Here is a 24486-nt window from a genome sequence, read left to right on the forward strand (position 1 = left end):
GGTACAATCTAATAGTAAAAACCCTATTTTTTCTAAACAAACAGTGGCCCAATCAAGGAGAGTTCAGTATTTTGAAAACTGGATGATTTTTGGCTGAAATAGTTCTCGACGAATGGGTTTGCATTGTTAATATATAGGATATTTGAATATAGATAACAACATGTATATTTTGAATCTCTTGTAAAAAAATTAAGGTATTGACACAATTGTGACCAACACGTATTTGACAAAGTATCATATACAAGAAAAAATGGGAGTGTGCATGCAAACCGAGGAAGAAAATATATTATTTAAAAAGTGAAAATGATATACCGACCGTATATTTGTTTGATATGTGTTTCAAATTTGTGTCTAGGAAACATTTCTCAAAAAAATTTATATTTTGAGAGGAAATTTTTTCCTCTCAAAATCAAAGTTTGTGAGGGAATTCTATTGTAACATTCCTCACTACATATGATCTCATCAAATTTGTGAGGGAATTTGTGAAGGATATTTTGTGACGGATTCCCTCACAAATTTCATCATTGATGTTTGTCAATTTAAGTTCTATAAAATTTGTGTTAAGTTGGCACAAATTCCGTGGCAATTAGTGAGAGATTTGATTCCCTCTCTAATTTCCGTCACTAAATTATACTTTTTTAGTATCATGATATATGACTAACACCTAAAAACGCAAGAGTAAATGGCTTGCGCCAAGAGTTATGGTCTAATCTAAGTCCATTGTCTGTGCGCAATAGCCCTCTGGTCACTATTTTTATTGTTCAAATGCAGTTTTCTCATGCTTTTTGGATTCCAAATATTATGTCTCATGGATTTCATAGAGATGTGTTGTTAAATGTTAAAAACATGATAATAAAAGTGAATAAACATGATCATGTATTGATATGAAAAGAGTTATTTTTCTCAAAGTAAAGTGGTATTTGTTGGCCAATAATTTTTTTTCCTAGGTTCTCATTATTTACGGGATATAGTATTAGTAACCCAGTTCAATTACTAAAAAATCAACTTTCAAGTTCCGGTTAATAACATATTCACATATTCTTTGAAGAAGACAAAGCAATAAACTTAGAATATTACAACACTGGCCTCGTAAATAAAAAGGAAATAGTAGTAACAAGATCCAAATAACAAGTAAACAATATATTAAGGAGATCAGCTAGAAATCGTTTATGCAAAGCACTACATATGAATTTATTTACGAGTAATGTCTCTTCCACTTCAGTTTTATTTTATTGAAACTTAGTAAGAGTGGATTTATTTATTGGAAATTCACACTACATATGAATTTTTCAAGACCTAGTAGGTATACTTTGTTCATATCTGAAAAAATTATCAGGATCAACTTTAGCTTTCACACTAACTAATTTTTCAAAGTTTCCTTTGAAAAACTTTTTTCCATAAGTTCTAGCAATATCAATTTTTGTAACATTACTTGGACGATTGGCACCAATATCTGCATCCCTATAATTGAGGAATGCCTCCCTTGGAGAATTCGAAACATAGGGCGTCATCAATTGATAAAACGATCTTGAGAAATTCACATGACGATCAATAGCTTCAGGAGAATCTTCAACCCAAGTATTAATGTATTGAATCAAGAACAAGTTTCCTGCTCTATGAGGAAACGGTGTTTCTGATGACAATATCTCTTCCATCCTTCCACCATAAGGATTCCATTGCATATACAAAGTCTCGCCTTCAATCATCTTTTTCCATATAGTTTCTATACCTTCTTTTGGAATAGGTTTCTTCACATAATCTGATTTAAATTTTAAGTAATTTGGTTGGGGATCTTTTGGTGCATCCAACAATGTTTCAAGAGGAGTACCAATTGGCAAATCATACCAAAAAAGAGTGGAATTAAGCCAAGGCATAGAAATGCACTCACTTTTTTTCAAACCCAATTCAGGAAAACTCTCACTCACCAATGGTAAAAGCTTTTCAACTGACCCCAAAAATTGTCCAATGAAACTAACTTGCACTGTCTTTTTACCTCCTTGCTCAATTTGAACAACATTAGGTTGCGCCCTAATGAAAAGATCTTTATGCAATTTTGGTGCAATTAGTTGCCATTTATAAACAACATCAGTTGCACCATCACTCACATTCCTTTTTACATTGAAAACAGTAACTTGTGGAGTTACTTGAACCAATTTAAGTTTCCATGAAAGAATAACACCAAAACTAGCACCACCACCACCTCTTATAGCCCAAAAAAGATCTTCTCCCATTGATTTTCTATCAAGTATATTACCATTGGCATCAACAATTGTTGCGTCAATGATATTATCAATAGAAAGACCAAATTTTCTCATTAAATTTCCATATCCACCACCAGAAAAATGACCACCCGCACCTAGAGTAAAACAGACCCCGGATGGAAATGCAAGAGAATTGTTTTTCTTTGAAATGGTATAATAAATCTTACCAAGTGTTGCACCAGATCCAACCCATGCTGTTTCTTCTTGTAAATTGACATCAACAGAATTGAGATGCAACGTGTCAACAATGACAAAAGGCACGTCTGATACATATGAGAAACCTTCGTAGTCGTGGCCGCCGCTTCGGATTCTAATCTGAATGTTGTTGCTTTTGGCACATTTAATTGTTGTTTGAACATGATTACCATCTTTTACGGTTATAATTGCCTGAGGTTTAGGTGTTGTTGGTGTTTTAAATTTCTTGTTTCGTATTTTCATGTTGAGGATGGTTGAGAATGAGTTGTTGTTTGGTGTGTGAATGATCATTTCCGAGACATGGGAATGTGAAAGACAATTGAGAAAATTTTGAACGGATGATTGTGATAATGTTGTTGAAATAGACATGGCAATTGTTAAGGTTGTCACGAGAAAAGACAAAATTCTCATTGTTTCCATGGTATAATAGTATATAACAATATGGTTTGCTATGTGTTTTTTTGAGGTTTGCTATGTGTTATGCATGTCTTTGTGCAACATTGCAACTCTATATATATTGATGTATTTACAACTTTTCTTTTTTTATCTAGACTAGATATTAATGACTTTTCTAACTTGCGCGTTTTTATAATATTCTATGTGATTGGTCAAAAATAAAAAGTTCATTGTGTTATTGTTTGGTCAAAAAAAAAGTTTTTTCTAATTAGACAAATACTAATCTATATGGTAAAGTAATAAAAATATATTGATTCTCAGGCATTGAGATTAACTTATAACAAAACAACTAAATATAATTACTTAGGATAAAATATAAAATCAATTGGGGAGTTTGTATATATTGCAATTGGGTTAAAATTAAAGTAACTTGAAAATATGGTCTATTTCAATTAATTATTTCATTAATATTACGACGAATTAACAAAATAGTTACGACAAATCTCTTGGTTCATAACCAACTTTCTCAATTATAATCCCCTAATCTCTTAGGAGATATCATAATTGAAGAAAGTTTGATTGAACGTTAATTCCTAAAATCACAATTAACAATTCGATATATCTAAAACAATTGCTAATTGAATAATCATTCTAGATCAAATATCAAAACCTAGGGCTAGTAGTGAATCTCTATCTAGAATCATTTCACATGTGATCAAGACATAAAAAACATTAATAACAAGCATGATTAAATAATACTAACTTCGTAATTAATTAAAACAGTACTCAAATACTACATGAAGTTAAGCAACTTAGAATTAAATTCATCTAAAAGACGTCTCGTGACTTAGCTCAGTTGGCAGAGACGATGCATTATTATGCAGGGGCCAGTGTTCGAACCCCGATCATCTCACTTCTTCACCTTAAAATGATGGAATTTCTAGCCACCAGGCTATGAAAAAAATAAATTCATCTAAGCTAGAGTTTAGCTACCATGAACTACAAACAAGTATCTTCAATTCTCCATTCCTTGCATTGTAGCGCAGCTTTTTCCTTTTCCCTCTGTTCCGTCTTCTTTTTTCCTGCACGGCTCCTCAATTTTTCTTCACATGGACATGGGCTTCCACCATATGTGTCTCATTTCAATGGCCCAACGTCACACTAAGCCCACATGTGTTTTTCTTTCTTTAATTGTGCTAGCTTGTAAGAGTTTGGTCTTTGTCTATTCACACCAACCCATACATAAATGTATTAAGTTGAACCAATAAAATAAAAATTACACAAAATATTATTTTAATAGAGAAAAACATTCAATTGACTCAATAAACTAAAAATTGCAACTTTGTCAAAAAAAAAAAAACAACTAAAAATTGCAATTTATTTAAAACGACTCTAAATTAAACACTAAACTAATAAAATAATATTAAAACTTATTAAAAAGACTCTAAAAATAGTGACAAATGAGAACTCATCAACTAATATTAATTTAAATTCGAGTCTTTCTTTTTTATTTTTCTCTATAATAATTAGAGTTGTGAAAAATGGCCAACCTACAGACATATGTTTACAAAGACTCAAACGGATATCGGTTAAAAACTCTACTGAAGTGGTTTCTACCGATGTACTTTCTACTGATTTGAATGAATGAAATTGTTGTTTGTTAGTAAAAAAAAAATGAAGTGGTTGTAGCAAGGTTTGAATTCATGTCCATACATATTAAATATAATGTTACTATAAAATATTTCAACAAAAATTCTTATAAACATTATACAAAACATCCAATTACAATAAAAATCCATTTTTTAAATAAAAATTCATGCCCCATAATATTCCATGTTAATCACATAAAACAAAAAATTGCATAAACAAATAAATATGATTGTATTGAGGTGTCCGAAATATTCATGATATAACCTTAATGAGACTAAAGCTATCGATTGAATTTGCATTAGATATGATTGAAACAAACTTAAACTTGAAACAAATAAATGAAAACCTGATGGAATCAAAGACTCTAAACCAAGACAAATTTTAAAAAATTAAAACAAACGTCGCACTAACACAATAAAATTACAAACAAAATACAAAAATGACGCTAAATATATGTGAGAATCACATTTATTTAACTAAGAAAGAAAAAATTATTTGAAGGGTAATTTTGAGTCAAAATTGACTTTAAACCACATCTCTCCCCAATATACCAAGAGGAAGATAAAAGTGGTGACAGTTAGATTATTTATTTTTTTGGTTTAATGTCCGCTAGAATTAGAAGAACATAAAGAAAAAAGAAGAAGTATGTTTTGTAAATGAATATCGAACATCGATCCTTATAATTTGTTTCCCCAAGAATAACAATTATACAAAAAATGAAATTATAAAAAATTTAAAATAAATTTTAAAATATACAATTATGAAGAGTATAATATCTGCTAAAATTTTAAAATTAAAAATTTAGTGTATAAAATCCAGTTTTCAATTTAGTATATTAAAATAAAACAGTCCAATTAAAATCTAGTTCTTTTGTACCAAAAAAAAAAAATCCAGTTCTTTTGCTAGTCCTAGGTCTTTGATCATTGTTTCGCCTTGTATTGAAATTTGAAACTATTATTATGAATGAAATGTACTAAGTTTGCTTTTGTAAAAATAAAATAAAATAAAATAAAACAGTCCAATTAAATTTTGAAAATAAATTTTCAATAACTTCAAATATACCACATACTATAACTTCTAGAATATAAAACTCTAGAATCATATAAAAAATAATATCATGTAATAAAAGACAAATATAATTTGACCAATTCATTTCATTTTTTTTGTTGAATGTGCTGAGGCATCAAGAACAACGCATATTATGGAAAATATTAGGGAACACCAAGAACATTCTTCAAAATTGAATTGTATTAGTGGTGTTCTAATTGGAGACGTATATGACCATGAAAGGCTTCTCGATCAAAGCACCTGCCATGAACATGAAGACCCTAGATTTGTTATATACATGTATATATTTGAGGATATTCATCTACTAATGAGAACTAATCATATAAGTAGATGTACAGGTGCTATATTCACAATTAACTTTTAAGCAATTTTTATTTCACATACATATGATTTATTTTATTGCCCGTTCGCGGTAACTACATCCAAATTTTTATTTCACATATATATATATATATATATATATATATATATATATATATATATATATATATATATATATATATATATATATATATATATATATATATATATCTTACGACCAACATATCAACATCATAACACGTCAATGGTTCCATGTTTTGAACCTAACACAACATATAACTCAAGATAGACTTCATATCACGGTTAAAATTAATAAATAAATTAATATCACACCTTAAACACCAAAACAACAACTATTAAACATTATAACAGAGCTCTAGAACATCAGAGTAGGGAGCCTATCCCCAAAATTGACCAAAACAGCTATCTGCTGCTCGCTAGACGAGATACGGTCTCGCTAGGCGAGGTTTTTCCTTGCTAGGCTAGCATTCATCTGCCAGAAGCTCACCCGTTCTGGAAACCTTTGCTCGCTAGGCGAGCATTCATCCCCAAAACCCATAAACTTAACCTAGGAGTCTTGCTAGGCGGAGCCTCCACCCTTGCTAGGCGACAAAACCAAGAAACAGAAAACACAGAACGCGATTCCGTCATAGGAGTGCCCTAAAAACTTCAATTTTGACCCATATGATCCAATTGGAGAAACCATTAAATCCGAATAACATACACCAAAACACACATCAAATAAATGTTGTTTAACAATTAACAATTCATCATCATATTCCTCAACTTCAAATAACAACATCATCCATATCAATCATATAATTAGAACAATTAATTCAACATGAATTTTCGACACATACCAGAAAATGAATTACAGATTAGATAACAGTAAGAAAATGGATTCTAGGTAAATCCTTGAAAACATTCAAACTCAAAAATGGAGGATGAGAGACAAAGGAAGAAAGAAAAGGAAAGAGGGTAAGGAACTCTCACTATCCCATTAGCTTAACACCCTTACAAGACAGTTTCTAAGATTTTGGTGGCCTAATGGCGAATTTACAATTTGGGCCCTAATTAATAATTGTAGTATCAAAAATTTGAATTCTAAAAAAACATTAAACTTTTTTTTTAATATCAAAATACTCGTACAAAATAATTCCTACCACAATTTCTAAATGGAATCATGCAAAGTTACTAATAATTGTGTTTACATCAATATGTATATAAGAGAAAACCATGGATGACTCATGAGTTGGAGACTTGTAGAGAGAAAAATTGAGGAAGACGATGAGTGTGTTGATATGCAGTGAAATTGCAAGAAGAAAAGAATTTGCAGTGTAGTGATGAAAAAGTAGTACGAAGGTAGTTTGACAAAGAATTTGATACTTGATATGAGTAAGAGATACATAGAGAATTTGATTACTAATACTTGTGTATCATTGTATCAATTCATCAATTATCAATCATATTAAATATTATTGTACCAAAATTCATTGATACTTGATACAATTATATGTTCCCGGGGAGAGAATAAGAAACGAGATACAAAACTAAAAATTTCGTATATATTTTTTGTTCGGCCTATTAATCCTCTAAAAGAATTATTTTGGGGCCCAAATTTTAGACTTATTTTTGTGGACCTAGGGCGATCGTCCTCTTCGCCCTCCTCCCTCAGATACAGATACAGATACAGATACAGCGATGCACCCTTATGATGAGTAAAGCTCACCTCGAATTTGCAGAAAACGTTTTGCAATTTGACAGTGAAATCATCAATACTCATTTTACTAAAATCATAAAATAACTTTATTACTTACACTACACCCCCCTACTTCCTTTATGAGTTATCTCAAATATAATTCTTGATCTTCAATACTGACGAGTCAAACCATATAATCAGATCCAAGTTTGATAGCTTGTTTGTTTGACCATATTAAGATTAAAATATGTAGTAAATGCAAAGACACAAAGAACACCTGGAGACAAGTTTCAAGAACCCAAAGATTTAACAGCACGGTAGTCCTACGTACAAGAAAGAAAATTCAAACTCATAATACCGTTTGTTTATATAATGAGACAATCGACAAGATTATCTAGCTTTTGAGACTCGGTGCGGCAAACTTAGTGCTGTGAACTAAACTACAAAATCACGAAATGAAGGCCAATTGAATTGGCAAGTGCGCTAACCACACAATCAATTTGGATATTGCTGGAAATTGATTGATTACTTTGACAACAAACAAACCGATTGAAATCTACTGTTGGATTGAAAGTTTAGATCACCCATAGAAAAATTTAGAAAAATTGAAAACCATTTGATATGTTATTGAGACACATCAAGATTAACAGTTTATTAAATAAATAACGTAAAATGATTTTTTAATACTTATGCATAACTAATGATTACTAGTTTGATCCCCCCACCCACCAACACATTTTGTGGTTGAAACATGTAATCAAGTTTTGTTACCATGGTTACTGTGTAGGGAGTTCGGGCAGACGGGAACTCTAACTTAAGTGATGAAATTGGCATGCTTCTTAGTGCGAAAAGTGCTGCTATTGGTCTGAGGTGAGGTAATTTATTTCAAATATTTATTATCTTGTTAGAAGAGTGTTTTTTTATTAGGTTGTCTGGCAGTAATATAATTTTAATTAAAATTTGAATATACCAGTAGCTCGACCAAACTTTTCATGAGCATGGTGATTGGATAATCATTCATTACATGTAAGTTTTTGCCATAACAACTAAGGTGACAATTTGCAATAACGGAAAACTAGAAAAGTCAAATTTGGCCCAGCAATACATAATTTATGACCCAACAGATCCATAATTCAGCATATGCTTCCTTATTTATATTTGCATGAGCTGTTTTCATTTCAAAAAACAAATGGCAAATTCTTCTCATAACTAGGCCCTTAAAATTAAAATAACCTAAAACAGTTCCTCCTGAGTTCCAGTGTCTCTGAAAAATGAAATTTATTTGATTGTCTCCTACACTGGAGTGCTCTTTTCCATTAAAAACATGCAATCGTTTAGTACCAATCGCCTGTCAGCATTTTGGCTTGAAATTCAGCTGGCGTATATACGCGGAGAATATTGATTGTTGAATTCAATTATTTGTTGATTCTTCCTCTGATTGTAACTGTTGGAGGTACAATTATGTCCGTGTATTCTCATTCTGTTGTTAGGGTTTAAATGAAGATTCTAAATGTTATCCTGGCAACTTCTTATAGGCATAATTGCCTCCTAATTCATATTGTGCATTTTTTATTTGGTCAAAGAATTGTCAAATTCTATAATCTGATCCATCAGGCATTTTCATCAATGAGACAGGTCCATAGGAGCTGTCATATACATGCAACGAAATAGTCTCAAAATGTGCTTGCGCAACTCTGACAGTGCTACTGATACTTCTGAAGTTGCTAAGGTGCGTGCTGCTTGGTTCTAATTTTTTTTTGTGTCTAACATATTTATTAGTTTTTTAACAGTTTGATACACATTAATGAGTTTTCTGCACTTCCTACTTGAAGGCATATGGCGGAGGAGGTTCTGCAAGTTCAAGCTCCTTCATAATAAGGATGGATGAGTAGTATAACCAATGGATTTCAGCAAGTTCCTTATGATGGTTTCTAGGTTTGAATATCTAATATTGGCTTGCTGTCTTTCAAATGATATCATTTGATAAATTTACTCACTTCCTTTATGAATTTAAATCATCAGTGACGATATGGCTTGTGACACTTGAAGTGATCATATATCATTTTGTGGCAAAAAAGGGATATATTGAGGCAGCGACAGCGGATGTGGTGACTGTAGAACACTTGAATTCCTCGTCTGGTATGGAGAATGACGGTAAAGTTATCATAGTGTGTCCATAGACTGTCCTGATAGTTGATGCTGCACATGATAAGAGTCGAGAAGGTACAACATGAGCAAGAAGAACAGGGCATTTATCTTGAGGAGACTGATTTCAAGGACAAAAGATGTGGCAAATATATGAAAAGGAAATAACATTCCTGTGGCGTCTATTTTCTGTTGAGTTTTTAGGTTTTAATTCCCCTGCTGTAATTGTTTTTCCTACAGTCAGTTATTGTGAACTTCACAACTTTTGGTAAAAATATTTAAATAATGTGTTTGAGTGACCTCTATCATTGCTATCTTCTAGGGTGGGATGTTTCGTCCGGCTCCAAATCGAAGAGGTCAAAATTGAGGCTATAATTAAACTATTCTGTGGTATGTCAGCGTTGATGCTATAATTAAGGTTATAATGACAACGAAACTTATTTTTATCTTTGAATCCGGTACTTTGTACGTCATTTTTTCCGGTTAAATCAGTCGTCATCATCGCCGATGCCATAATAATTGATCTCGCTAGAAATTAACAATGGGTGTGGCGTGTGGGAGGAGAAGAACCAACAGAAGAAAGAATATGAAAAGGTGAGACTTGAGATAAAATGTAGGCTAGTTTTTTATCTTTTCATTTTGCTGAAAGAAAAAAAAAATGAGGGACTAACTCTGTCCCTTTAAGAGTTTTCGGTGACACTATTAATGATACAAGACTTTATAGGTTCAAAATCAAAATCAATTCAATGATTCAGTGATTAATGTGTCCTGATTTGATTTTGTAAAGAATTAAATAGGTTTTTTTTTTCTCGAAGATTAAGGGATCAAAATAAATCTTTACACTATATTTATTTTATTTTTTGATAAAATACACTATATTTTATTTTAAAGAGCGCAAGACACATGTTCTTACACCGGGTAAAATGTAGACTATTAATCCAAACAACCCTATTTCAATAAGTGAAAAGTTATTGTAAAGTGACACATTTTGATTGTTAGTGTTTGAATCATATAAAAAATAAGGTGCTTCTACTTACAATGTTAAACTTTGGAGAAAATGTCTTCCCCGCGGGTATTCAACATTATATTGAAGTCAACAACGAATTATTTAAAATTTAAAAAATTAAGCGATTGTTGTAACCGTTTAATGAGCTTCACCAGCAAACAACAAATTATTTTAAAAAAATCGAGTTCGATTTATAAACATATTCGAGATCAAATTCAAATTAACGGAATCTCATTCTCTAAAAAACCAAAGATTAAAAAAAAATAATTGGAGGAAAACTCTTCTCCGCAAATACAACATCCAACATCTCGTAGATGAGGGAAACGTAAAATCTTGTGCAATGCAACCATTTTATTTATTAATTTCACCATCTTACACCTTTAAAATGTGGAACCCTCGTTGTTTAAAAAAAAAATTGGAACCTTCAATGTTATTATAAATAATCAGGTCTCGTACAAGACAAATAGAGACTGATGAAAGAGGAACTACATAGGCGCCGTATATAAACGGAATCTAAAAATATCAAAATAGACACTAACTAATAGAGATCTACTACTAATCTCATACTTAAAAAGACACTAACTAATAGAGGTCTACTTCTAATATCATAATTAGAAGACACACCCATAAAGTTGCCGCTAGACACTAACTCCCAATGTTATTATTATAGTAGTAATAATAATACCATCAATCAATTAGCACAACAATTACAATTACACGAATAGTCGTCGTGACATTTTCCAGTTGCATGTACTGTTTTGCATTCAATCTTGCAATATACTTTGCAAATCAAAACCTCCCATTTACGACAGAAATGAGATTTAACGATTGAGCATGGTTTTGCCTCGATCATCATCATTTGATTTCCTGCAATAAATAGCCAACCGGACATAAACATCGTTAGTAAAACATCACTAACTCATAAAACTTTAATTTATACAAAAAAAAAATCAATAATAATATTTCATACCAAAATTCATCGAGATAACAAGCAAAAGAATGGAAAAACAAAAGAGGCTTTTCATGTTTTTCATTTTAAATTTAAAGGAGTTGTTAAGTTAAGCTTTCAAAAGTGGGTTGACACTTGTGAGTATAAGTCCTATATATATTATGTGAGAGAGATATATGGAAAGTCAAAATGTTTTTCGATAATATGTTTATGGTGTAATGATGCTCAATTTGGCTTAAATAGCCGCACAAAGATACCATGGTATATGCTATATGCTATGCTAACTACCAACAAAATAGATGCAAATTAAACTTCCTACAAACTAGGCATATCCCATAAGACTAGGATTTATTATAACCAAACATTATACTAGTAAACTCATATCAGTAAGCCACTTCATATGGATGTACCAAAAAAAGGATATATTTGGTCAAAGAATTGTAAAATTCTATAATTTGATCCACCAGGTCCCAAGCCAGAGAGAATCGAACCTCAACCTCAGACCTCAAGAGGAGCACACTCCCAGGTCCCAAGCCAATACCAATGCACTAACCCAAGTGAGTTAATTTTTTTTTTCTTCTTATTTATGTCTGCCAAAATGCTCCATTAGGTATGTAATATCTCACCTTAATATACCTTTCAAATTTAACATATACTAACTTGATCGTCAGAGTGCGTGCAAGTATCACTTTCTCCTTTGTAATCGGGTTCAACTAGCAACGACCACCAATAGTCCTTAACACAACGACTTTATCATTCAAATCTCAAATCCAAAGAGGATCATCACATTACAACCTATAAAGTTTTTTTAAAATTTTCAAAGAAACATTGATAAAATAGTATCTTAAAATCTCAACCAAATTAAATACACGTCATTAAAACATCAGATGAAGTTTTATTATTGGCATCGAAACATACTCCCTCCGGACACAAATATAAGAAAAAATAATCGTTTATGCGGTATTTAAGAATTTTAGTTAAGTGTAGTTAATTTGCTTGATTTAATGCAAAACATGACTTAAGTTTACTATATTACCATTTGAAAAGTGATTTATACCTTGAAAATCACATGAACTTTTGAAAAGTGAAATAATTAAATAAAGATATATTAGGAATAGTAGTATTAATTAGTTTAAAAGTAGTTAACTTTTGCTTATATTTGTGTCCAAAATTTGAAGTGTTTTTTTTTCTTCTTATATTTGTGTCCGAAGGAGTAAATGAGTATTAATTTGACCTCAAATTCTACTTGTTCCTTTTTTTTTTATTGCGAAATTCTACTTGTTCCTTTCAATATACATCTAATTTTTAAAAATTAGAACTGAACTACAGAAACTAAAATAATGATTACAATTTCGTAAGAAACGTTATATTGTGCCATTTATTTCGTGGAAATCAACACTACATACTACACATGATTTTTTCATTGTCTAGTAGGTATACTCTGTTCATATCTGAAAAAATTCTCAGGATCAACCTTAGTTTTTACACTAACTAATCTTTCAAAATTTCCTTTGAAATACTTGCTTCCATATGTTCTAGCAATGTCAAATTTTGTTACATTACTTGGACGATTGGCACCAATATCAGCATCCCTATAATTGAGGAATGCCTCCCTTGGAGAATTCGAAACATAAGGTCTCATGAATTCAAGAAACGACCTTGACAAATTCACACGACGCTCAATAGCTCCAGGAGATTCTTCCGTCCAAATATTAAGATACTCAATCAAGAACAAATTCCCTGCTCTATGCGGAAACGGTGTTTCTGATGACAATATCTCTTCCATCCTTCCACCATAAGGATTCCATTGAAAAAACAAAGTCTCACCTTCAATCATCAATTTCCACATAGATTCTATAGCTTCTTTTGGAATAGGTTTCTTTACATAATCTGATTGACTTTTAGAATAAACTAGTTCAGGATCTTTTGGTTCATCCAACAATGCTTCGAGAGGAGTTCCAATTGGCTTACCATACCAAAAAAGAGTGGAATTAACCCATGGCATTGAAAAACATTCACTTTTCTTCAAACCCAATTCCGGGAAACTCTCACTCACCAATGGTAAAAGTCTTTCAATTGTCCCTAAAAACTGACCAATGAAACTAACTTGCACTGCCTTTTTACCCCCTTGACCAATTTGAACAACATTAGGCTGCACTCTAATGAAAAGATCTTTATGCAATTTTGGTGCAATTAATTGCCATTTGTAAACAACATCAGTTGCACCATCACTCACATTCCTTTTTACATTGAAAACAGTAACTTGTGGAGTTACTTGAACCAATTTAAGTTTCCATGAAAGAATAACACCAAAACTAGCACCACCACCACCTCTTATAGCCCAAAAAAGATCTTTTCCCATTGATTTTCTATCAAGTATATTACCATTGACATCAACAATTTTTGCGTCAATAATATTATCAACAGAAAGACCAAATTTTCTCATCAAATTTCCAAACCCACCACCAGAAAAATGACCACCCGCACCTATAGTAAAACAGACTCCGGATGGGAAAGCAAGAGAATTATTTTTCTTTGCAATGGTATAATAAAGTTTACCGAGTGTTGCACCGGATTCAACCCATGCTGTTTCTTCTTGTAAATTGACATCAACTGAATTGAGATGAAACATATCAAGTACAACAAAAGGCACATCTGATATGTATGAAAATCCTTCATAGTCGTGACCTCCGCTTCGAATTCTTATCTGAATGTTGTTGCTTTTGGCACATTTAATTGTTGCTTGAATATGAGAATTATCTTTTGCAGTTATAATTGCCAGAGGTTTCGGTGTTGATGCTGTTTTGAATCTCTTGTTTTGTATTTTCATGTTGAGGATTGTTGAAAATGTTACGTTGTTCGGTGTATAAATGACTTCAAATACAGGGGAATGTGAAACACAATTGAGAAAATTTTGAATGGATAATTGTGATGTTGTTGTTGAAATAGACATGAAAATTGTTAAGGTTGTAATGATAAAAGACAATTTCCCCATTGTTTCCATGGTGTATATATAGTAGTAACAATGTGGTTTGCTACTTTGTTGTGCATCTTTGTGCAACATTGCAACTATATATATATATGTGAGGTGGGGCTTGTGAATATTCTTTAAGTCACTAATTAAAGAATAAAAAATATTAATTTATGGCTTAAAATTTGTTTTATTTATTTTTGACTTTTCTTTATAAGCTAAGTATTAATTTGACTCTTCAACTTTTGCTTATATATGTTTGTTGTTTTTTTCGTTGAAATGATATTTGTACAATAATTTTTGAACAATATTTGACAACTTTTTCTCTCATACTCACATTACATTCTTATTTCCTCTCTTCTTTTTTCTCTCTCTATTGTTATTGTCCAATAAGAATAAGTGAAAAAAAAATTATCCCAAAAGTCATTCCAAAATTGTTGTTCAAATAACACACCTCAAAAAATATGTAATTATAAATTTATTTTATTCAATAAAATAAAAACCTTAATTTTCTAAAATTAAATATAAATTTTTTAAGTATATCTTTCTATATTTAGTTCTTTAATATATTTTTTTATGAGACGTATTAGATTTATTTTCTTTAATGGCAGCGGGAATGCTTTGCTGACTTCTCTTACTCTTGTGGAATATATATATTTTTTTATTACATACTTTTGTGGAAATTTAGTATATACTATTTTCAAACTTTCCATTTAGTTCGATCTGATGTAAACATATTCATTTATGGGGAACTTGTGCCCAACGTTGTCCTATGCCAAATTTAAATTGCTATCTCTATATGTGGAACTCCTGAACACTCATCCTGTCACATTTGATTTACATCATCCATGAGACAATATGATGAATTATTAATTTGTTAATTAATATGATAATGGATTGCTTGAAAATAAATGATAATGGAATTGGAAGTCAAGGCTGCTCTCACGTCAAAGACCTCATATGTTTGATTGTGCAGTTAACAAAATTAATTAATTTTAAATGAATTAATTTTTGTAAATTTTTCTATTGATCAAGTTATCTAATATTTAGACTTAGACATCAGTCTAGCCACCACCAATTGTTGTTATCGGAGTCAAAATTAAAATTAATATTCAACAGATTATTAGGTCGAGTTGCGGATCGGTACACTTTTGTGGCACTTCTCAAACAGACAATCAACCACGAAATCCCCAGAATTAAACAGTTTATTTATAATTGTATACATATTTACTACCCAAATTAAAATTGATTTCATAAGGAAGCCATCGAAGACTTTCCATAAATTGAGACTTGACCGTAAAAGGATCGAATTGTATCCTAGGAACAGGGGAATACAAAAAAGTAATAAGAGAGACACACAGACCAATCAATCGTATCCGTCGTATTCTTGAATTTGGAATGAAAAGAAGAATAATGCTTCCTAGCACGTGACACATAATAGACCACTTAGATCAGAATAGCATTCACAAAAATGTTCTAACATAGAGTAGAATCGAACATTGAAGAGATTAGTTTACAACAGTCAAAAAATGGGCGCCTAATTCCAAGGCATTTTTTCGGGAATCCCCCACTTCCCCTTATGTATGCCTTTTGCTGCTCCACAATGCTGTCTCCAAAACGAAAGTGAAAGAAGCCTAAACGAAAGTGAAAGAAGCCTGCGTACCCACCCTTCTTCTTTTCCCCCATTGTTGGGGGCCTCGTCCTCGGAGACTACACCTTTTAAAAGAAGAAACTTAGAAAACAAAATGAATTAATCAACTGGATATGTTTCCAATACATACAACAGCACCTGCTGAAGCAATTGTAGCTACTCGGGTAGGGAATACACCTTGATGAATGGTATTATTAATATACCACTTGAATAGATAATACAATATCAATCTATGAATCAATGGTACTACGATATCAACCGTTTTGTTACTACGATATAAATTAATAATTGTACTGAGACCATTCTAATATGGTACTAAGATCATTCTCATATGATAACTAATTAAGACTATTCAATTCAAAGGAATTATGCTGTTATGACCATTCTCAATTTGAAGGAAACAGTGATACTTTAGTCACCCTTAAATCAAATTAACAATAATTTGATCTCTCTTTTATTCATAATTTCAACTTATGAAATATACAAAAATTTATCTTACTTTCTCTTTGAAATATATCTATTAATAAGACTCTGTTTGGTAAAAATAAGCTATAAGTTAGTTGATCTTTAATAAGCTAACTTATAGCCGAAAAAGTAGCTTATATGTTGATAACTAATAATTGGTAGCTTATAGCTGAAAAGCTAGTAGAATAAAATTAATGTGTTTGACAAATTTAACGGTTATAAGCTCATACGCTACTTGAAATAGCATCTCAAAAAATGCTATAAGCTAATTCGATAAGCTTGTTACCAAACACATCCATTTTTATCAAACAAGCTTATAAGCTAATCCAATAAACTATAAACTAGCTTATTGAACTTACCAAACACACCCTAAATCACAATAGAAGTTTTGTTAAATTAAAATTGTAAGTCTAACATACAATAGAACAAAACTCAATGTGGACATCAAAATTTAATTCTACATTAAGTGGTCCATATTTAGTACTGTATTAAATTCTAAATTCATGGCAATTTTATGGACAACATATGAATAACTTAGTTCAGGATTGATAATAGTTCCATCTAGTAAGAATAGAAATTTTACATTGCAATTACAAGCATGTACCTCTTTCGGTTCCTCATAGTGGAAAAATACCTTGCAAGAGATAGTGCAAAGGGGCTTGATGAAGTTGTAACCCTATATCACCAAAAATTGACTAACCCTCTTAAAAAAAACTCATTTTATCATTGAAATAAACATAACTAATCATTTTCTTGATTAGTAAATATGTAAAACTCAAATGAAACACCTAATATAGAACAGAGAGAGTACGAAACTAATAGATGACAACACTAGGGTTGATATCTGAACTAATCCAAAATTAAAACCACAAACCGAACCAATTAAATTGAAATTTGCACAAAACTGCATTTAGTTTGAACTGCACGGATCATTTATCTTCTAAATCGTGTGGTTTGGTTTGCAGTTTTCATTTCAGAAAATCGAACCAAACAAAACCAAGCCACAATATTTAACTTAACTCTATCAACTAGTAACAATCAACCTATTACCTAGTCCAACTTAGCAAGCCAAACCCAAATTGAGTTCATAAAATAGTAAGCTGTCAAAACATGTCATTTCATGCAATCCAACACTATACTGTTGATATTAAAAATAAGTTCTTATGTATATGCAATTTCTTATATGCATATTATATTATATCATGTAAACACTAAAATAAATTAAAATTTCCTACGTTTATTTTGTAATAAGTTGTTAATATTGTCATATTTTTTATATCGTGATAAACCACATAAACTGAACCAACACCCTAATCGCATTGGTTTGGTTTTATTTTGATGACTTTTTAAAAACCAATCAGATCAAATCGATCCGCATGCATTTTTGTCTCGCAGTTTAGATAACTTTTATTGTCAAAATCAAATCAACTCGCACCGCAAACACCCTACTGAGAGAATAAAAAACAAAAGGCTCATGCTAGGGTGAGAGACCATCTCATATCTCTCACCCGTGCACACCATGAGCAATTGTTAAATACCGTTAGATTGAATGTGATACATGATATTATGGTGTACTGTCAGTATTATATTAATTATTATTTTTATTTTTGGAAAAAAGTTTTTGATTTTTCCGGAAAAAAGTTTTCGATATTTTTTTCGGAATTTTTTTTTCATTTTTTGGGAAAAAAAGTTTCCTATTTTTGGGGGAAAAAGTTTTGATTTCAGATAAAAACAATTTCAGAGTTTTTTTTGGAAAAAAAGTTTCCGATCTTTTGTCGGAAAAAAGTTTCGATATTTTATTCGAAAAAAAAGTTTCGGATATTTTCCGAAAAAAAGTTTCCGATTTTTTTTCTGGAAAAAGTTCCAATATTTTATTCGGATATCGGAAAAAAAGTTTCAAATATTTTCGAGAAATTTTTTTTGGAAACAAAGTTCCCGATTTATTCGGGGAAAACAGTTTCGAAATGTTCACCTAAAAAATATTGCTGATATACAAAAAAGAGGGTAAAAATAAAAAAAAAATTATATAATACTGACGGTACACAATAATATCATGCATCAGATTCAATTCGATGCATAAAACTTATGATGCACCGGTGAGAAATATGAGATGGTCTCTCACCCTAGCATGAGCCAAAACAAAATACCCCTTCCATTCCTAAATATAAACACGCACTCCGTACATTTCTTATTTTTTTGACGCAATTACATAATTCTCATTAAAAAATGTTAGCAGTTAAGATTCCAAATATATAGATAGTAGAGACTATTACTTTTGTACCGCTAACAATCTCAAAATGGTGATCATTGAGAAGGATGTAACGGGGAGTGGGATACAACAACAATTGATATATTCAAGCAAGGTATCCATTGCCACGTAATAATTATAACAATTACCGTAGTAACTTAAATAAGTAATATCACATTAATCATAAAAATTACCAATAACTTTTTCTCTTTTGCACAACACCGTATGCTCTAAAATTTGGAATCTTAGTTGGTTAGATCCTCACGATGATAACATGTTAGAAATAATTAAAAGAGATGGAGAATAGCAATAGAGAAGATTGCTTAAAAAAAAATAAAAAAAAATAGAGAAGAGTATATATTGATGATAATAACACCATGTATTATGATATATAGCATCCATATAAAAAAGATGCTAGAATTAGCGTCCGCTAAGCAGACTCGAAAGCAGCATTGAAGAAACAAGATCACGCTTATAGTGTCCCCATAAACTGAAGTTAATAGCGTCCGCCTATACGAATGATTAAAGCTCGACTTAGCCTCACTTGAAACAGATGCTACACAGTTTTTGATGGATGCAACTGTCTAGCTTCAGGTATTTTAAGCGCTAGCTACGTCTTAAACGCTAACCTGACGCTAACTGCCTTGTAGCGTCCGTTTTTGGTCATTTAGCATCTGCTTGTGGCCGATACTTGAAACCAGTTTTGTTGTAGTGATATTATGTTATTTTATTTTTTTGGTTTAACGCTCTGGTTTTTAAAGGAGGGAGTCTCGGTCATTTTATGGTCTAAAACTACTTTTAAAATAAAGGTTAAAAGTAAGTACTTTATAAATAAAGTTGAAGTTATTTGGCGATTTATTTTTAAAAGATCTTTTTTTTAAACATTTTTTTTAAAAGAGCTTAAAATAAACTTTAAGTGAAGTAAATTTTTAATTTTGATAGATCGATCTTAATATACCAAATAATTTAAAATTTGTTATAATTTTATATTTATTATTTAATGATATAATTTTTTTGATAATACTATTTAAAATATAATAACAATATTTAAAATATATATGTATATATGGGTCAGGATCAAATGACACCAACTAGCATATCAAATGATTTTGACTTTTGTCTGAAATTTTAAACAAATGATCTATTTGATATAAACTTTCAATCCAATGGTGGATTTTATAAAATCTATATCAGTTAAAATATTATTGAGAGGTGTAATATTTGGTGGTGTCATTTGATCATGACCCTATATATATATATATATATATATATATATATATATATATATATATATATATATATATATATATATATATATATATATATATATATATATATATATATATATATATATATATATATATATATATATATATATATATATATATATATATATATAGGGGGCTGCTAATTTAGACCCAGTTGGGTCTAAATTAGCAAGGTGCACCTTTTGAGTTGGACAAAAATACCCTTTCTTTTTTTTAAAAAAAAAAAAAAACATATTGGCGCTGATCCAGTGTCGCGCGCCTACCGAAGGACCACCGTTACAGACCGTTGATTTCCATCAGACGGCCAAGAGATGATCTCATCATGGCTGTCGGATCAATCAGACAGTCCAGATCATCCATCTCCATGATAAGCCAGCGCGTGCACCACACTAGATCTGCGCCTGGAGAGAGAAAATTTCATTTTAAAAAAGCAGGACACGTGTCAACTGCTGGGTGGTTGGCGTGTTTTTTTTTTCATTTAATACTTTAAACTCAATTATTTCGTTGTAAATTAATTTTTTATTTTTTTATTTTTATACCAAAATTCATAATTTTTTTTGTCTACAAATAGAGACTTGGTTCGTTTGATTTGGACACAAAAAAAAGACTCAATTTTTCACTACCTTTAATTATCTTTATATAATACTGTGAAACCATTTAGCTGGTAGAATGGTTTCACAGTATAACTCTCTGAAACCATTTTACTGGTAGAATGGTTTCAGTGAGTAATTTCTTAATTGTTTGCTTCTAAAACCATTCTGAAACCATTTAGCTGATACAATGGTTTCAGAGCGTTGTACTTTGAAACCATTTCACTGATAGAATGGTTTCAGGGGAGTTGATTTTTAATTGTTTGCTTCTGAAACCATTTTACTGCTAGAATGGTTTCACAGTATAACTCTCTGAAACCATTCTTCCAGCTAAATGGTTTCAGAAGCAAACAATAGTTTTTAATTACCGTTTTATCTCATTTAATTAACGAAAAATAGTTTCAGGTCTCAAAAAATTTCATAAAATATACCAAAAGTTCCAGAATATTATCTAATATTTTATTAGAAACAAATAAAAACACAATTGGTTTCAGAGTACAAATCTATGAAATTATTATTATTATTTGTTAAATGGTTTTAAATAATCAGCGGAATTTGTGAAAATAATTTCATGACTTGAACTAGGGAGAGTGAGGTACACAAGAGGGTTCTAAATAATTCATAGTACTTTACATAAAATTTTGGAAATTTTTTATGGAATTATAATATTTTTAATTACCTTTTTACTCATTTAATTAACTAAAAATAGTTTCGGGTCTCCAAAAATTTCATACAATATACCAAAATTTCCAGAATATTATCTACTATTTTATTATGAAAAAAAAAAAAAAAAAAATAGAGCCTCCCTGAGGCCGCACGCGCCCCCACGCGCCGCCGGTGAGAGTGGGCGTGGGCGACGCGCACTGTTCATCGTCCCTCCCACCCGTTTTATGCAGAAACGGGTCGTGCGACCCGGTTTTTGACCCGGTTCGATCTCCCTCAATACTCAACGAAACTCGACGTTCCTTACATGGATTTTGATCGTTTTTCAATTTTACAAAGGTTTCCGGTATTAGTTTTTGAAATCGGCGTTCGATTCGCACGTAAAATGAGGTCGAAATTTGGAAGAAATTTAAAAAATGTAATAGTTGTTCTATTGTTTCAAAAAAAAAAAAAAGGGTATTTTTATGATGCAAATTACATACATGCCCCAGTTGCTCTATTGTTTCAAAAAAAAAAAAAAGGTATTTTTGTCCAACTCAAAAGGTGCACCTTGCTAACTTAGACCTAACTAGGGTCTAAGTTAGAAAACCCCATATATATATATATATATATATATATATATATATATATATATATATATATATATATATATATATATATATTTTAAAGAAGAAAAACACTATACACACTACAACATTTTATTTTATTTTAATTGATAAAGTAGTATGAAGTGTGAACCTTTATTGTTGTGGTGAAATTTTGTTTATTTTTGACCAAGAATTGTTTCATCGGAAATTAAATATGAGTTCTTTAATTTCGAACGATTTGTTATATATAGGGAGGGCTCATTAACTTAATTTATTATGTTATTTTCTTTTAACAATTCCATTTACAAATACAATATAAATTCCATTTAACGAAAATAAATAGGTAAATGAATGTAAAAACTAAGATATGAAGCGAAATGAAAGGACCACTAACATATGACTTAGCTTATTAAGCATACTACAACCGAAGGAAAGAAACTGAATACATGATTTTTCTCAATAACATTATTTCATAAGAATTTGTATTATTTCATTTTTTTTGTAAATTCACACTACATAATTTTTCTCTACCTAGTTGGTTGACCTAGTAGGTATACTCTGTTCAAATCTGAAAAAATTGTCAGGATCGACTTTAGTTTTTACATTAACTAATCTTTCAAAATTTTCTTTGAAAAACTTGCTTCCATAAGTTCTAGCAATGTCAAATTTCGTAACATTGCTCGGATGATTGGCACCAATATCTCCATCCCTATAATTGAGGAATGCCTCCCTTGGAGAATTCGAAACATATGGTGTCATGAATTCATGAAACAACTTTGAAAAATTCACATGACGTTCAATAACTTGAGGAGATTCATCAATCCAAATATTAAGGTATTGAATCAAGAACAAGTTCCCTGCTCTATGAGGAAATGGTGTTTCTGATGACAATATTTCTTCCATCCTTCCGCCATAAGGATTCCATTGCATAAAGAAATTCTCACCTTTAATCATCATTTTCCAAATAGATTCTAAACCTTCTTTTGGAATAGGTTTCTTCACATAATCTGATTTAAATTTTGAGAAAACAGGTTGAGGATCTTTTGGTTCATCCAACAATGCTTCGAGAGGAGTTCCAATTGGCTTATTATACCAAAAAAGAGTGGAATTAACCCAAGGCATAGAAATGCAATCACTTTCCTTCAAACCCAATTCAGGAAAACTCTCACTCACCAATGGTAAAAGCTTTTCAACTGTTCCCAAAAATTGACCAATGAAACTAACTTGCACAATCTTTTCACCCCCTTTACCAATTTTAACATTAGGTTGCACTCTAATGAAAAGATCTTTATGCAATTTTGGTGCAATTAATTGCCATTTGTAAACAACATCAGTTGCACCATCACTCACATTCCTTTTTACATTGAAAACAGTAACTCGTGGAGTTACTTGAACCAATTTAAGTTTCCATGAAAGAATAACACCAAAACTAGCACCACCACCACCTCTTATAGCCCAAAAAAGATCTTCTCCCATTGATTTTCTATCAAGTATATTACCATTGGCATCAACAATTTTTGCGTCAATGATATTATCAATAGAAAGACCAAATTTTCTCATCAAATTTCCATATCCACCACCAGAAAAATGGCCACCCGCACCTATACTAGTACAGACCCCGGATGGAAAAGCAAGAGAGTTGCTATTCTTTGCAATGGTATAATAAATCTTACCAAGTGTTGCACCAGAATCAACCCATGCTGTTTCTTCTTTTAAATTGACATTAACTGAATTGAGAAGAAACAAATCAAGTATAATAAAAGGTACATCCGATACGTATGAGAAACCTTCATAGTCGTGGCCGCCGCTTCGAATTCTGATTTGAATGTTGTTTCTTTTGGCACATTTAACTGTTGCTTGTACAAGATAAGCATCTCTTGCAGTTATAATTGCCAAAGGTTTTGGTGTTGTTGTTGTTCTAAATCTCTTGTTCTGTATTTTCATGTTGAGGATGGTTGAGAATGAGGCATTGTTTGGTGTGTAAATAACTTCAGAGACTTGAGAATATGGTAGACAGTTGAGAAAATTTTGAATGGATGATTGTGATGTTGTTGATGAAATAGACATGACAATTGTTAAGGTTGTAATGAGAAAGGACAATTTCCCCATTGTTTCCATGGTCTATAGTAGTAACAATGTGGTTTTTGACTTTATTGTGCATTTGCAACTCCATATATATATTGATGTGATTTTTGTAACGTTAGTGTCTAATTACTAATTACTAATTACTAATATTCTTTATGTGCGTTTAATGAGAAAAACAATTAAGTTAGGAAAATAATTAATAATTAATACGTTAATAATATACAAAGTCATCTTTCTAGTATTAACTTTATTATTTAATTTTCTTTTT

The 24486-nt window shown here is 31.0% G+C and overlaps 3 protein-coding genes and 2 long non-coding RNA genes across 5 annotated transcripts; 2 read left to right on the forward strand and 3 right to left on the reverse strand.

Annotated features, from left to right (window-relative positions):
• Positions 1-999: 999 nt before the first annotated feature.
• On the reverse strand, positions 1000-2939 carry LOC123919062 (berberine bridge enzyme-like 4). The gene has a single exon (XM_045971284.1). The coding sequence runs from the start codon at positions 2874-2876 to the stop codon at positions 1290-1292; it is 1587 nt and encodes a 528-aa protein (XP_045827240.1). The 5' UTR covers positions 2877-2939; the 3' UTR covers positions 1000-1289.
• A 5426-nt stretch (positions 2940-8365) lies between these two features.
• Positions 8366-9481, forward strand: LOC123916664. Its single transcript, XR_006812221.1, has 3 exons — positions 8366-8460; positions 9226-9319; positions 9423-9481. It is a non-coding gene; the product is annotated as an uncharacterized LOC123916664 (long non-coding RNA).
• On the forward strand, positions 9481-10040 carry LOC123916665. The gene is made up of 2 exons (XR_006812222.1): positions 9481-9525; positions 9613-10040. It is a non-coding gene; the product is annotated as an uncharacterized LOC123916665 (long non-coding RNA).
• A 2904-nt stretch (positions 10041-12944) lies between these two features.
• Positions 12945-14731, reverse strand: LOC123916617 (berberine bridge enzyme-like 17). Its single transcript, XM_045968123.1, has one exon. The coding sequence runs from the start codon at positions 14692-14694 to the stop codon at positions 13111-13113; it is 1584 nt and encodes a 527-aa protein (XP_045824079.1). The 5' UTR covers positions 14695-14731; the 3' UTR covers positions 12945-13110.
• Positions 14732-22664: 7933 nt separating this feature from the next.
• Positions 22665-24251, reverse strand: LOC123914664 (berberine bridge enzyme-like 17). The gene has a single exon (XM_045965855.1). The coding sequence runs from the start codon at positions 24249-24251 to the stop codon at positions 22665-22667; it is 1587 nt and encodes a 528-aa protein (XP_045821811.1).
• Positions 24252-24486: the final 235 nt, after the last annotated feature.

The sequence above is a fragment of the Trifolium pratense genome, linkage group LG3 (assembly GCF_020283565.1).
Source record: "Trifolium pratense cultivar HEN17-A07 linkage group LG3, ARS_RC_1.1, whole genome shotgun sequence".
Taxonomy (NCBI): domain Eukaryota; kingdom Viridiplantae; phylum Streptophyta; class Magnoliopsida; order Fabales; family Fabaceae; genus Trifolium; species Trifolium pratense.

Bases quoted from the DNA above. Each gene is read 5' to 3' on its own strand.
- LOC123914664 (XM_045965855.1), bottom strand. From the start codon at position 24,251: ATGGAAACAATGGGGAAATTGTCCTTTCTCATTACAACCTTAACAATT.
- LOC123919062 (XM_045971284.1), bottom strand. From the start codon at position 2,876: ATGGAAACAATGAGAATTTTGTCTTTTCTCGTGACAACCTTAACAATT.
- LOC123916617 (XM_045968123.1), bottom strand. From the start codon at position 14,694: ATGGAAACAATGGGGAAATTGTCTTTTATCATTACAACCTTAACAATT.